The 15,950-nt window shown below is 46.6% G+C and overlaps 1 protein-coding gene across 3 annotated transcripts in view; it reads left to right on the forward strand.

Moving 5' to 3' along the window:
• Nucleotides 1-15,950, forward strand: part of ANGPT4 (angiopoietin 4) — a 59,714-nt gene that overhangs the window by 42,703 nt on the left and 1,061 nt on the right. For 2 of the 3 annotated variants that reach the window (XM_077872562.1, XM_077872560.1), the window contains one exon: nucleotides 2,865-5,802. The exons of the other annotated variant lie outside the window; for it this stretch is intronic. In XM_077872562.1, coding sequence (XP_077728688.1) covers nucleotides 2,865-2,950 — 86 coding nt within the window. In that variant the 3' untranslated portion in view covers nucleotides 2,951-5,802. Of the gene's footprint in view, nucleotides 1-2,864; nucleotides 5,803-15,950 lie in introns of those variants that run through there. 3 annotated transcript variants of the gene reach the window in all.

A 15,950-nucleotide genomic window follows, 5' to 3' on the forward strand; every position in this document is an offset into this window, starting at 1 on the left:
GAAGCTGTGAGCCCCAGGGACAGACTCCTCTGGGTGGGATGAAAGCGTAAATCCTGTCTGTACTTGTTTTCTAGAAAAGGCTGAGAAGCTGATCTGGGTTACCCTCTGATGCCTGTTCTTAGATATTCATCCTTCATTCCTACCTTCCTTCCTTCTCCATGTCAGGACTCTCCAGCACAGGGGATAGAAACTCTACCCTAAGGAATGGACTGACTCACATACCCAGAAGTCTAGGGGTGGATTCAGGCACAGTTAGATCCAGGGGCTCAAGTGACGTCCCTCTTCACCTCTCAGCCCTGCATCCACGTCGGCTTTATTCTCAGTCAGGTTCTCTCCTGACAGGTGACTCCAGCAGCCTTGGGCTCATGTGCCCCCAGCTAAGCAGAGTTCCCCTGTCCCAGTGATTTCAGCAAAGGCATGAATTTCTCCAGCTGAGACTGGTGCTCCTGTGCCCATCTCTGTCCTTTTTACTGTGAGTCTGAATGACCAGACCTGGGTCACCCAATCATGCCTTGAACAGGGGTAGGGTCAGTCCCATCCAAGTCCTGTGGACTAGCAGTTCCCAGGCACTATTTCCAGACTGGTGATCACTTGTCTTCCTTCCATCTCTCTGACTCCTATTTCCCATCTCCCCACCCCCAAGTCCTGGCTCCAGGCTCCAGCTCACCCCCAAGTTGCCCCCAACTATCAAGGATACAGCTGTGGCCTGTCCAGGGATGCCAGACTCTGGTTCGCTGTCCTGGCTGTGTCCCTGGAGCAGAGTCCCTGGCCCTCTCTGAGCCTGTGTTTCCCATCTGTGCACTAAGGACAGAGCAGCTGCTGGCTTCGAAAAGTCCCCTGACCATGATGCCAACCCACAGCAGCTATGGACAAGACCAGCAGCAGGACTCCAGGCGGCACAGGCCCTTGTGGGGGCATGGCTGGTGGCTTTGGCCCTGGCTGGATCTCTCCGGGTCGCTACTCATAGGAACTATCTTCAGGGATACCTGACTCTGCAGGTTCCTATGCAGAATCCTTGTTACCTCTCCCTACACTAGACCAGCCTTCTCCCCATTTTAGTGATGAAGAAATTAGAGCTCAGAGAGGGAAAGGGTTTCATCTAAGGTGGCACAGCTAATCATCACCTCCAGCACACATGCTGCCTCCCTCATCCCGGCCTCTCTGGGGCAATTTGGCACCAACTGCAAAAATACTGGAGTAGGGTCCCCTCCACTTATTTCAAGGATTGAAGGAAATTTCTGGAAAGCTCTCCAAGACCTGTCTGCCTTTACCGCTGGCACCTAATCACATTGTTCCTAAGATCTCTGCATGTCCTCAGCAAAAGCAGTTTCCACACTGGGGGAAGAGCTCACTGTGCCTACCCCAAAACCATAGCCGAGGTAAAAGATGGCCCTTTGCAGGGAGTAGGGGAACAGGCAGCATCAGGATGGTTTGTCTTGCTGGCTGGGGGGATTTGACCCCATTTTCCAGATTTCCCTCCCCCTTGGTGTCTGTGAGAGCTTTCACCTCTCCCATTTAAAGATGCTTCAGAAAGCTAACAGCGTTGTAGCAGCATCTTTGGATGGGGCAGCGCTTCAGAGAATGGAGTTTGTCCAGGCCGTGTCCAGCATAAACGTGTTACTTTCTTGTGTTAGATTAATGTAGGGTCACGCAGTGGAGGTTCTCCTGTGTCCTGAGGTCACCGAAGTTCAATGGCCTTTAGCACTCAACACATTCCTTCCCTACCCCGTGAAGACTCTCAGACTCTCCCCGTCTGCACATTGGGGAGACTGGGAGCTAGTGCACAGGGAAATCATGTGGATTCCATGTGATGGTGGACAGCCAAGCCTGGAACATTAGAATTCAGCCTGGAACATTAGAATTCAGAATGCATGTGAATGCACACATGCATTCATTCACACAGCAAGTAGATGTTGAGGATCTGCCTGGGTCAAGGCCAAGCTCGGTGATTGGGATGAAGCAAACAAGATAGTCCTGTGCTCAGAACTCAACAGGCTAGAGGGAGAGGCTGGCCCACACCAAATTTTTTTTTTAATTTATAAAGTTAAATTGACAAATTAATATATTGCAAATAAAGAAAACAACCAGGAGGCGGAGACAGATCACAGAGGGTCCAACATCAAGTGATCAAGGAAAGCCCTCTATTGAGGACTAGTACAGTGAGAAAGAGGCAGCCAAGGAAGAGTAGATTCCCTAGGGGGAACAGCAAGTGCAATGGCCCTGAGGTGATCATGAGGAACTACAAGGGGTCCAGTGTGACTAGAGAGCCACAGTGAGCAAGAGAGAGGGTGCTTAGATAGTGCCCCACCCAGCACCTACATCAGAGATCACTCCCCACCCCAATGCCTGCCAGGGACCGAATCCAGCCCCACCTTGCCTGAGTCATTGTGGAGCTGGGGCAAATTCTTGCCCCTCTCTAGACCTCAGTTTCCCTGTAAAATACTGGGAGAGTGATCATCTCTGTCCGAGGGTCATCCATATCCTGTTACTGGATAACTCTAAACTAAGGGCCTTATTGTGCCCACTGCCCTACACTGGGTGCCAGTGGGCAAGTCACATGGAGGAAGAGAAAGTAAGGGTCTTGCCCTCAGGCTAAATGGGAAGTTTGAAGTGTGTCCTACACAGAGTCAACTAGGGGGACTAGGGTGGGAACACCAGACACTGACTGTATGCTTCCTCCATGCTAGTTTACACGTACCATCTCTGAATTCTAATGGGTTCTAGTATTACCCATTTTACAGAGGTGGAAACAGAGGCTCGGAGAAGTCAAGTGCCTTGCCACACAGTGACTTACGGTACAAGCTACACTTCTGGAGCAAAAAGACCCCCAAATCCAGTAGGTTAAATATGTTTCTTGCCCGTAGGTCTGGAGCTGAGCAGTCCATGGCTGGTGGACTGCCTCCCTCTCCAACGTGGGCCACTACACCCAAAGGTGCCATATCCCATCTAGCAGGAAGGGAAACAGGACATCCAGCACTGCTTCCTCCCCAGCACGTTCCCTCGTTATCCCAAACTCACCTTTTGCTCAGAATATCCCAGCATTCTCCCTATAGGGCTCCCTGTCCAGGTTTGCTCCCTCCTAGCCTACAGTCATGTCATTTCCCCTGCCTGAAACGTCCAGGGGCTCTCCAGTACCCTGTGCTCAGCCTGCAATCAGGGCTCCTCACCACCCAGCTCAAGTCTCTCTCTAGCTCCACCTCTGCTCTGCTCTTACACTGGAGTTCAGAGGCTTTGGGCCTGATGAATTCCTTCTGCAAAAAGGGTCCCAGTGGGCCATCCCCCAGTTGTCCTGGGGAAACTGTCCATTTCCACTGGACTTTCACATCCCTGTGGCATGGAACTCCGAGTATGCGGTAGCTACTCTGGAAGTAATACAGTGTAGTGGCTCAGTCCTCTGGTTCTGCAGAGAGCTGGACCCAAGTCCACTTCTGCGTCTCACAAGGATAATGTAAAAGCCTCCAAAATCCCGTGAGGGCTTAGCAAATTATAAGGCACCTAGGACAGAGCCTATACCTAGTAAGCTCTCTTTGATATTGTCTCCAATTATTTCTCTGTACCAGGCACCTCGTGAAGAACTTCCCTTATAATCTCCGTGGAAGCCCCACAACAACCTTATGGGATAGGTACTATTATCATCTCTCCCCTTTCCAAACGGGGAACTGACCCCCATAGAAGTGACGTCACTTGGCCCAAGTCACACCATAAGAATGTACAGAGGGGGTTCTGGATTCAAATCACCTGCTCCAGAGCATCCTTCACCTCGATATTATGTTCCCTGTGACCAAGTTTAAAGGAAAATAAATGAATACATAAGCAATTGCCAAGCTGAAGCTAGCCAGTGCTTGAAACTCACACAGGAAAATAAAAGCCCACTGTCCCTGCTTGATGCCTCTGGGGCAGGGACAGGACCTTCCTTCCTGCTTCTGACTTCCTGACTTCCCTGCCCTGGTTTCAGAACACTTGGCCACAGGCTCATCACCCCAAATCTTTTCTGAGTAGGACTTAGCTTTTTTCCTTGTCAACCTCCTTGACCTTCCTCCTGTGGCCTGGGCAGGGGAGGGACAGGGACAGGCCACTTTAATCTGGGGAGATGAAACCTCCTAGCTGCTGGAGGCCTCTTCCTTCTGCCTTCACCTGCCTGTCGAGTGTCTGGGAGAGGCATCAGGACCACAGCCGCCCAGGTCTGGCTGTGTCCACAAATCAGAAGACTGGACTGATCATTTCCCTCTCTGGACCCCACTCTCCTCATCCATAAAAAGAGAGTGAGCAATCCAGCTCTCCTTCTTTCACAAGGTTGCCATGAGACTCAAATAAGATGGTCCCTTCCTTCATCAAGTATTTACTAACTACTATGTGCCAGCAACTGTGCCAGGCACTAAGGACATGGCCGTGAACAAGACAGATCAACACTTGCCCTTGGGTACTTATAGTCCAGGGTGGGTAAAAATAGACAGAAATTCGATACAAATTAACCAAGCAACCTAAAGTACAATGAATATGAGAGGGTAATATATGGCGCTATTGGAGCAAGGACAGCATCCTTATAGGATGAGGATGAATTAGGTGAAGAGGAAAAACAGTGTTCCAGGCAGAGGTGACACCACATTCAAAGGCCCTGGGGCTGGCCCAGGGGAAAGCTTCAGAGCATTCAGGAAGGGGAAGAAGCCACAGGTCTGGAAGGGGCGAAGTAGGCAGGCCCTTGTGGGCCAGATTGAGAAGAGGATGCAGAAGGTAATGATCTAAACAGCAGGAAGCCAGCGCCACAGTGAAGCCCAGAGCCTACAGGCTTCCCTGTCCTCCAGTGTGAGCACATAGCCTTGAACAAGTTGTTTCCCCTCTCAGAACTTGGGTTTAAACTCCCAGTGAAATCGAGGTCATGATACCTATCTTGCCAAGACATTTGAAGTTTAGAGAAAGCCTATCTACTGTACGTGAAAGACCTGTCCCGGCACAAAAGACCACTCTATAAATGATGTCCACTGTTATTCGCAGTGCAGCCTGTGGGATTTACAGGCTTTCCCATTATTCATTGAACATTTGTCATTCCTGAAGCTTGCTAGCAGACAAGTAGGGGTGGCCCCAAAGGTTTTGGGGAAGGTTTTAAACTGATAGAAGCCAAGCCATGCCTTTGTTCTTTCTTGTCATTTGAGAAAGGACCCTAGGGTTACACAGGAACCTAGTTTGAGAACAATAAACCAACAGAAGGGTAAAGGAGCATCTAACAAACCTGACATCTGTGTGATAGGCTCTGATGAGTATAACAGAAATCAAGGAGTAAAGAACATATTAGCCCCCAACTGGAAGTGACAACAGGAAAATGGGTAAATAGGGGTAAATTCATACGTGGAAGGGAATATTTACTGGGATAGGCACTAGGGCAGCTTTTAGGGTATGAGGACTGTTTGTTTCTTGACCCACGTGAGGGTCACCACACATGTTCAGTTTGTGAGAATTCACCAGGCTGTACCTTCATGTGTGCATTTTTGTCTATGTATGTTTCTCTATATGTACATAGGTAGGTCAGGAGGGGAGATTATATATGCACAAGTACAGTATAAACACAAAGTTATTTGGGGAGAAAATAAGAGTTTAGAGAAGAATTTGGCAATAGCTAACAAAATTACTTATGCATTTACCCTTTGACACAGTAATCTCCACTTCTAGGAATCTGTCCTAAATATACATAATATATGCACAAAGTTATTCATTCATTGCAGCTTCATTTGTATTAACAAAAGATGGGAATCAACCCAAATGAATAAACTATGGTACATAGTTTAGGTATTTCTGCATATCAAACTATACCATCTCGGTGGCAGAAAAACGACAGCCACGGATTTTATTTTGCTCACAAATTCTATTGATTAGGAATTCAGACAAGGCATTGCAGGGAGGGTGTGTCTCAATGCCATGACGGCTGGGCTTCAGCTGGAAGGCCCAGATGGATGGAGGTGGGATGAGGTTAAGGGAATGCTGGGAGATGTGGGAATGGAGTCATCTGGAGGCTTTGTTCCTATCACCTGGGCTGGGATGACTCCCAGGTGGAGCTTGGGGAGGACTGCTAACAGGAGCATCCACACTGGCCCTTTTGCCCATGGCTTCCTCATACCATGATGGCTGGATCTGAGAGGAAGCATTTTATCAGCAAACATTCCCAACAGGACCAGAAATCTGGTTTGTAGGGCTCAGTGCAAAATGAAAATGGGGAGCCCCTGGTTCAAACATTAGGAAAATGTACTTCTTCCTTTTCTTCTACAGTCTCTCTCTCAACTTGTCATGCTGTTTTTATTTACTGTTTTGTGTTGCTCTAAAGAATTGTTTTTTATTTAAATTATTTGCATAAATTTTTGCCATTCATCTTTATATTGTAAAATGACAATTTGAATGCAGATGTGAGAGCATTTAACTCACATGTGGAATCACTGAAATTACAACATTGGGGACGGGTGCCTGGGCGGCTCAGTGGTTGAGTGTCTGCCTTCGGCTCAGCTCATGATCCCAGAGTCCTGGGATCGAGTTCCACATCAGGCTCCCCTCGAGGACCCTGCTTCTCCCTCTGCCTATGTCTCTGCCTCTCTCTGTGTCTCTCATGAATAAATAAATAAAATCTCAAAAAAAAAAAAAAGAAATTACAACGTTGGTATTTCAGAGCTCATGTGCATGTATGGTATATTTCATTCTTACCAGGACTGTGGAAATGCTGCACCAAACCGAGGGATCACTTTTATTTCACTTCTTGATATGCACACCTTCTACCAATATTCTCTACCCTCTGCTTATCATGAGTAAGGAAGGCTGAAGGGACAGGGAACTCGGGATGACCTGTCCTCCCCTTCCTTTCTGGGTCATCATTCTCAGTGCAGGTGGTTGGCCAGCCAATACAGGGAAGTAACATGGATAAGAAAGGATACGATCAAGTTCCTGGATTGTCTGTGTTTTCCTGGAATGCCAGTGCCTTTTTTCTGTGGCCAAAGGCACTTCTGGTTGAAATAGAAAGCACAGCCTCTTCGGGCTGTGCCCATAGTTACTCAATCATAGACTTCACACGCTTACCTTGACCCACTTGGAGAACTACCAAATGACCATGTGCTGTGAGCTTACTGGAATTCTATGCTCATGGGGCATTGTGAACACTATATCTGAGCAGTGGACACTCTTAGTGCATGTTCCGCTCACACGCATGATCCATTGTCCCACTGGACTACACTTTCAATACATGAGCTCAAAGAGAAAATTAAGAATTCTAAGATGTGACAGCAGAGCATTAAAACAATTAAAAATTTTTAATTTTTAATTAAAAAGAAATTACAACGTTAGTATTTCAGAGCTCATGTGCATGTATGGTATATTTCATTCTTACCAGGACTGCTGAGCCCTGCTGAGCCCTGGGACCCTAAATACAAGGTCAGTGTGTTATGGAAGCCACATAGCAGGCATTGCAGACCCATATTCAAAAAAAGTGCAGGGAACTAGTGTACATATACCCTCTTGCATAGACACTCGCTCCATTGTCCCATCAGACTTCACTTACAAAACACAAGTGCAGAGATATACTCATTAGGAATTTCAAGACTGCAGAGGAGCATGAAAACAAGTGAATGGCCCTTCTGAACACAGGGCACTATGCCGCTAAATAGGTCATACGACCACGAAGTCCGTCCTGGTTCCTAAGCCAAATGAACAGAAGATACATGGCCTTTTATGACCTAGATGCTAAATCACATTTTAAAAGCATCACTTCCACCTATTCTACTGGCCAAAGCACTCAGATGAGCCCCAGCCCAGATCTGGGGAGTAGGATGTCCTAGACCCCACCTCTCAATGGGAAGAGTATCAAGGAATATACAACCTTTTAACTACACACACACACACACCCTACATTGGGTGGTAATGTGCCCATAAAAAGTCACACTTCTCAGACTTCTTTGATATTAAAGTAAGACATATGACTGAGGGATACCTGAGTGGCTCAGGGGTTTAAGCATCTGCCTTTGGCTCAGCGTGTGATCCTGAAGTCCCAGGATCGAGTCCCACATCGGGCTCTCTACACGGAGCCTGCCTCTCCCTCTGCCTGTGTCTCTGCCTCTCTTTCTCTGTGTGTGTGTGTGTGTCTCTCATGAATAAATAAATAAATAAAATCTTTTAAAAAAAAGACATGTGACTGGTATCTGGGCAATTATATGTAAGAAGAGATGTCAAGTCAGGAAAATAAGAAAGCTGACTTACTGGAGGTGGACCCTTGCCCTCCCTCTTTTCTTTTACCTGAGGTGCAGGTGTGATGGCTGGCACACCAGCAGCCTGGACCATGAGGTGAGCTGATAGACTAAAGCCACAAACTGGGCCAGAGGCAGAATGATGGAAGGAGCATGGAAACTTTGCAGAGCTGCCTCACCAGCCCTGTGAGAAACAGATTTTTATCTTCTTTAAGCTAGTGCTGTTTGGGGCTTAAAATCTTAAGCAATACACATTTTTTTTCCCAGACAATGTGGGAAGATGTGAGATCTCAAGAAAGGCACCCAGAATGCTGCCTGGTGCTAACTCCATTGTGATTCTTCTACAAGAAATGATTTTTAGAGAATGAATTTGTTTGTAATGACCATTCTGGCCTTGCATCTTGGCTGATGGGATCTTCTCAAATAAAATCAGGTTATTCGCATGCTCAAAATCCTTCCGTGGCTGCCCATGGCCACTAGACTCCAGAGTAAAGAAGAAAACTGAGCAGAGAGGTGAGGAGCATCTGACACCTTGCTACCTTTCTGGCCTCATCTCCCGTGTTGCTTAATGCTGTTGGCATTTTGCTTTCCAAGATGAGCCTGCCTGTGCATGAGGACAAGAGAAATGCAGGGTCTGGAGATGATGTCGGTGTCTGGAACCAGCCCCCCTGCCCCCACCACCGCAGAAGCCAGCATCACTGCAGACTTTTCAGCTCCTTGAACCAATGGAAGGTCTGGTTTTGCTCAAGCAATTCTGAGTTGGGTTTCTGTTACCTACAGAGTAAAGAAACCCAAATGGCACAAGAGCCCAGCTGTGAAGGGTTTCAGAAGTCAGCAGAGGATGTCAGGTGTCTGTTGTGGTCCTCCCCGGGCTTCACAACTAAGTCATGCTGTGGTGACCTGCCCTGAACAACTGTTCTCATCTTTTCTGAGATGAGAAATCACAAACAGGGGCATCTGGGTGGCTCAGTCAGTTAAGTGTCAACTCTTGGTTTCATCCCAGGTCATGATCTCAGGGTCATAAGATCAAGCCCTGAGTCAGGCTCAATGCTCAGCAGGGAGTCTGCTTGGGGTTTTCTCTCTCCCTTTCCCTCTGCCCCTCTGTCCCTCCCTACACTCGCCCACTCTCTCTCTCTCCCCCCCCATATAAATAAATAAATCTCTTTTAAAAAATCACAAATAAGAACTTCCAGAGCCCCTGCTATGAGACACATCGTCCTCTAACTCACCACATGTGGAAACATTTATGGGTGATGCACATGCTTATTACTTTGACCATGGGGGTGGTTTCACAGGTGCACACATATGGTGAAACTTAACAAATGATTCACTTCAAGTATGTGCAGTTTATCACATGTCAATTAAACTTCAATAAAGCTGTTTAAAAGAACAAAAGTTACCGAATTAGACATTAGAGACAAGATACAGCTTTGTCTTCATGCCCAAAGTTCCTCATAGTGTCCACCAGACATGGAAGTTCCTCATAGTGTCCACCAGACATGGAGGCTACTACCATTTAGAATTGAGAAAACACAATATTTCATTTAGTCCTCACAGCCCAGCATGTAATTGTCCCTGTTCTTTAAAGATTTTCTTTCTTTATTTGAGGGGGGAGCAGAGGGAGAGGGACAATCAGACTCCTTGCTGAGTGCAGAGCCTGATGTGGGGCTTGATCTCAGGACCCCAAGATCATGACCAGAAGTGAAACCAGAGTCACATGCTTAACTAATTGAGCCACCCAGGTGCCCTGGTCTCTGTTCTTTATATTTATTTATTTATTTTGGATTTTATTTATTTATTCATGAGAGACACAGAGAGAGAGAGGCACAGACACAGGCAGAGGGAGAAGCAGCCCCCATGCAGAGAGCCTGACATGGGACTTGATACCAAGTCTCCAGGATCACATCCTGGGCTGAAGGCAGCGCTAAACCACTGAACCACCTGGGCTGACCTCCCTGTTCTTTAAATGAGAAAATGAGATAAAATGACTTGCTGTAATTTTTCCATTCTCTCCTGATGCCTTATAAAACACCTCACAGAACTGTAATAACTGATCCAATGTGGCAGAGGTATGAGAATTAGCAAATAATGACCACAAATAGTCCATGTGGCATATAAGTACTATTTTTACTGATGTCAGTTAAGCTTGAGGAAGAAAAGAACTAACCAAAGTTGCTATCAAAGGGATGCTTCTGGGCAACCCCTGTCCCAGGGGTCATGGAGTAGGAGGAGCCTTCAGTTCTCTGACCGGGATGGCCCACATCCAAAGGCCTTTCTGAGGACTCACTGCCTTCAGGCTACAGACCCCAGCGCCCCTGTGTGGGTGGCAGGTTTTACTAGGTTCCTGTGATGTTATGGTTTATAATAAGAAACATATAGATTTGGTCTTCATCTCCATTTCTGGCACACAGTTCCTAAATGCTTGGAATTTCCTGAACAATAAGAGCCATGAGAGTATCTTCTGTTATATTTGGTCAGTTGTCATTGGTTCCTGAAAATGCTCTCCAGCCCTGATGGTGAAAGGAATTTCTCTTTACTCACCTGTTTGTTAATGAGGTGACTCTCTCGGAAAGCACCAAGGCTGGGAGCTGGTTGCCAGGGGAACCAAAGCAGACCCGACTTTCAGGCCCCACCTCCAAGCAGTGGGCAGTGGTGGGAGCTGGGGGTGGAATCCTTGGCCAATAGCCAATGATTTCATCAATCGTGCTTACGTAATGAAGCCTCTATGAAAAGCTCAAAGGGGGTGGCCCGGGGGTGGCCCGGCTCAAAGGGGGTGGCTCAAAGGGGGTGGCTCAAAGGGGGTGGCTCAGCGGTTTAGCGCCGCCTTCAGCCCAGAGCGTGATCATGGAGACGGAAGACAGGAGATGGAGTCCCATATCAGGCTCCCTGCATGGAGCCTGCTTGTGTGTCTGCCTCTCTCTGTGTCTCCCATGAATAAGTAAATAAGATATTAAAAAAAAAAAAAAAGGACATGGTTTGGAGAGCTGCGGGGTTGGTGAACACATGGAGGAGCAGGTTGTGTGGCACACCCCAGGGAACATGGAGGTCCGCGCCCATCCCACATACTCTGGCATCTTTTCCAGGTTCCTGACTTGTACCCTTTTATAACACACAGGTAATCTAGTAAGTAAACAGTTTCCCTGAGTTCTGTGAGCTGCTCTAGCCAATTAGTCAAACCTGAAGAGGGAGCCTTGGGAACCTCTGTTTTATAGCCGGTTTTCAGAAGCATGTCGAGCTTGAAGCAAGTGAAAGAAGAGTGGTCCTGTGTGTCAGAATGGACTTCAGTTGTGGGACACCCAGCTGGTGTCGCAGAAGCTCTTGATGCCTGGAAAACCCTCAGAAGTTCTTGATGCCTGGAAAACCCGCACGTCTGGGCTCAGAAGGGAAGTGGTGTTGCAGTGCAGTGCTGAGAGCCCAGGGGCCTCACACGAGTGTGGCTTTCCTTTCCAGCTCCCCACAGCACCCCCACCCAGGCAGCCTGGCACCGGGACCATGGTCTCAGGTATTCTTGACTCCCAAGTGCCTGGGGGAAGTTCTCACTGTGAGACCTGCATCCTCTTTCCTCCAGATTCTCCATCCCCCAAGCTGTCCCAGGTCACAAGAGTAGCTTCATCCCAGAGGCCAAGACCTGGAGCTATGCTGGCCCTCCTACCCCATCCACTTCACCTACTGCCCACCTCCCTCCGGCCCGGCCCCTGAACCCTCCCCAGCCCAGTGTTTCAGCCTTGAGGGCCCAAAGAATATGAGGACGCAGTTACTCAATGTGACCCCAGAAGTCACACAGTTGGCCCAGAATGGTCAAGAATTTGTGCTTCTCTTTTCCATGCATTCATTGCACACACCCACACATAGAAATGGAGATCCATAAATCCATGTGTCTGACACCTGCCTCGGGATAATCACATGCATATGCATAATACCGAGGACAAGCCCACAGCAGCCCATAGGCTGTCAAAAGAGCTGGAGGACTTAATAATGCACAACCACAAGGGCGCCTGGGTGGCTCAGTCCATTAAATGTTTGCCTTCAGCTCAGTTCATGATCCCAGGATCCCAGGATCTGCTCAGCAAAGAGCCTGCTTCTCTCTCTTCCTCTGCTGTTCCCCCCTACTGTGCTCTCTTTCTCTCTCTCTCTTCCTGTCAGATAAATAAATAAAATATTTTTTAAAAATAATGCACAACCACTCTATATCTATGTGACCATGGGCAAGCGACACACCTTCTCTGTGCCTCATGTCCTCTCCATTAACAAGCTTGTAATAAGACCTGCCTGTGGGGCCATTGGAGGAGTGAATCAATGCACAGGGCTCTTCTTGTGTGTCTTGTCGTGGATCCCTTTGGCATCTAGTGAAATCATGAAGCCCTTCTCAGAATGCTGTTTTCAACTGCTTGAAAAAAAAATACATTGGATTATGAAGGAAACAAATTATATTAATTAAAAACATGATCCTCAAAATACTTCTAAAGAACACAGTTGTACTACAGTCCTAGACATGCTTTTTTGTGAACATATAACTAATAAGCTCTAGCAGTCTCAAGATCTCACAAGTACTCTAGTTGCAAAGTAATGATGAGTACTAACCATATTTTCAGATATCCATAATCACTATGGTAGGATATGAAAGTAGCTATGATTTCTAATGGTGGCCAAGTCCCAGGCACTGCTGACACTACTATGGCTTGTGTCTCATGTTCATAATTGAAGGAATTGCTGAATTTAATTACAGGTGAATGAAGATGAATCCCATTCATAGGCCCCAGTATGACCTCAAGTTAAGAATCCTTGGATTAAGGGGCGCCTAGGTGGCTCAAGCGGTTGAGCATCTGTCTGCAGCTCAGGGCGTGATCCTGCGTCCTGGCATGGAGTCCTGCATCAGGCTCCCTTCAGGGAGTCTCTTCTCCCTCTGCCTATGTCTCTGTCTCTCTCTCTGTGTCTCTCATGAATAAATACATAAAATCTTTAAAAAAAGACATATAAAGTGCTTAGAACAGCACCTAGTAGATAGCAAGTGCTTGATAAATATTATCATTACTATATCTTATTAGCAATATAATCCATTTGTGTATATATTTTTTAAAGATTTTATTGAGGTGATCCCTGGGTGGCTCAGTGGTTTGGCGCCTGTCTTTGGTCCAGGGTGTGATCCTGGAGTCCTGGGATCGAGTCCCGCATCGGGCTCCCAGCATGGAGCCTGCTTCTCCCTCTGCCTGTGTCTCTGCCTCTCTCTCTCTCTCTCTCTCTCTCTCTCTCTATATATATATATATATATATATATATATATATATATATATATATATAAAATGAATAAATAAAATCTTTAAAAAGTAATAAAATAAAAATTAAAAAAATAAAGATTTTATTTATTTATTCATGAGAGACACACAGAGAGAGGCAGAGACACAGGCACAGGGCGGAAAAGCAGGCCCCATGCAGGAAACCCGATGCGGGACTTGATCCCGGGACCTCAGGATCACGCTCTGAGCCAAAGCAGACACTCAACAACTGAGCCACTCAGGCATCCCAATTTGTGCATATTTAATACTGAAACTGAGATTTAGATATTGTTAGTAGAATATGTAAATAGGAAAGGAAAAACTTCTGGGATGAGAGAAGTACTTAAAGATACAGCCCAATTTGAGCAAGAATGAGCTTCTGGCTCCAACTTGAATAATATCTGGAGATCTTTAGGGAGCAGGAATCCTCCCAGACCTACCAGCATTAACTTCAATTGAGAAAGAGAGAGCAGCCCCGACATCTGGCTTGGATGTGATCAGCTGAGCCTGATCCTCACGGGCACCAGCTGATGTCTTGTTGAATAGAAACAAGAAACAGAAACAGACAAGGTATTCTGTACCCGATGAACCAAGACAAAAAGCCAGACCACTCTGTAATCATGTCTGAACAAAGACAAAACTTGACCATCTCCAGGCCACCAAAATGACAGCACAGGCCCCTACTCTGGCAAATACAGTGACTGCGGCCCCTATAGGACTCACTCAGAGCCTTAGCCCTACTCGAGTCTGGCTTCTCACCAGGAGAAGGTTGATTGGGAGCCCAACTGTGGAACTACTACTCCCACTTCCTGAAAGCACGTAACCTCAAGAGAAACTGACTTCCTTAAACTCTCCTCAAGATTGCCTAACGCAAGCCCAGATCCTCCAAGAAGCCTTTTCTTTTTTTGTTGTTTTTAAGATTTTATTTATTTATTCATAAAAAACATAGAGAGAGGCAGAGACATAGGCAGAAGGAGAAGCAGGCTCCCTGAGACGGAGCCCCATGTGGGACTCGATCCAAGACCCTGGGATCACGACCTGAGCCAAAGGCGGATGCTCAACCACTGAGCCACCCAGGTGCCCCTAAGAAGCCTTTTCCTACACGCTCTTCCTTAGACACCTCAGAGCTCCCCACAGTGTGCATTCTCTCTTGCTGCAATGAGTCGTCGGCCCAACTTGCCTGACTCCCAGGGCGCTCCCAGTGGTGGTCAGCTGGTGGACATGGACAGAGAAACACTTGTTTGTGTATACTCATAAAATGGGCTCTCGGCTCCTTATGCTTATAGTTCTCAAAGAACTGGGGGCAGCTAGCTGGCTCAGTTGGTAGAAAGTATGACTCTTCATCTCAATGTTGAGTTCTAGCCCCACATTCGGTGTGGAGCATACTTAAAGAAAAGAAAAAATCTGAACACAGTTCTCAAACAGCTAAAATTCGGGACAAAACTACAAATTAAATACTAACACACTACAAAAATACTTATTATTGTCATTATTAATCCATCCAAACAATTATATGTACTAATCCTGTCTCACTCATTCATATTTCACCATCTCCCATGAAATCAATTCTGTGTCCATATAGGGTCAGGTTCAACATCATGTAACAGAAAACTCAAAAGCCATAGACTTACAAAAGATAGTGGTTTCTGTAAGTCCTCCATTATGCATGGGACTTTAACTAACAAAGGATTTGCTCATGACTCCGTGGGTTGGCAGTCTGGACCAGGCTCAGTGGAAACAGCTTGTGTCCATCTCCCATTTGCAATCAGCTGTGGTGAAAGGCCTCCCTCCTGTGGCTGCTTGCTGGCTATAGGCAAGGGGAGTGGAGGTAATTGGGCCACATACCCTCTCATCTTTGAAGGCTGGCCGGGTTGCCCCCATGGTAGTCTCAGAGTCCCGAGTCCCTGGAGCAGTAAGCCCTCATGCGCAAGGCCTTTTCAAGCTTTGACCTTTTCTCATTGACCAAAGCAAGTCACAAGGCTCAGCCCGGATTCCAGGGACTCAGATATTGATGAGGGAAGCTGCAAAATCACATCGCAAGAGGGGTGAGTATACAGGAATGGGAGGTATTCGAGATCACTACTGTAAAATACCTACCTCAGTTTGTTTTCCTCTCATGTCAAAAACTCTGGGGAGCCAACTGGAAAAAACCTCAATGACCAAAGTTGGAACAATTTGAGCGAAAACATAAAGTTGTTTTGAGTTATAACCCAAAGAATAAAGTAAATATCTCTGAGTCCATTCTGAAGCATGGATATATTCAGATATGATATTTATTGTATCAAATAAATGATTGAGTAAATTAGTAGATAGATGGATAGATGATAGATAGATAGATAGATGATAGATAGATAAAATAAATCTCTTGTGCAGAAAAATTCCAAGTAATTTATGTAAGATACTCCACCCTTAAGAAAGAGAAAAAAAAACTCCCCACGCCTTAGTGTGGGCTGCACATAGTGAC

The sequence above is a fragment of the Canis aureus genome, chromosome 26 (assembly GCF_053574225.1).
Source record: "Canis aureus isolate CA01 chromosome 26, VMU_Caureus_v.1.0, whole genome shotgun sequence".
In the NCBI taxonomy this organism is placed as follows: domain Eukaryota; kingdom Metazoa; phylum Chordata; class Mammalia; order Carnivora; family Canidae; genus Canis; species Canis aureus.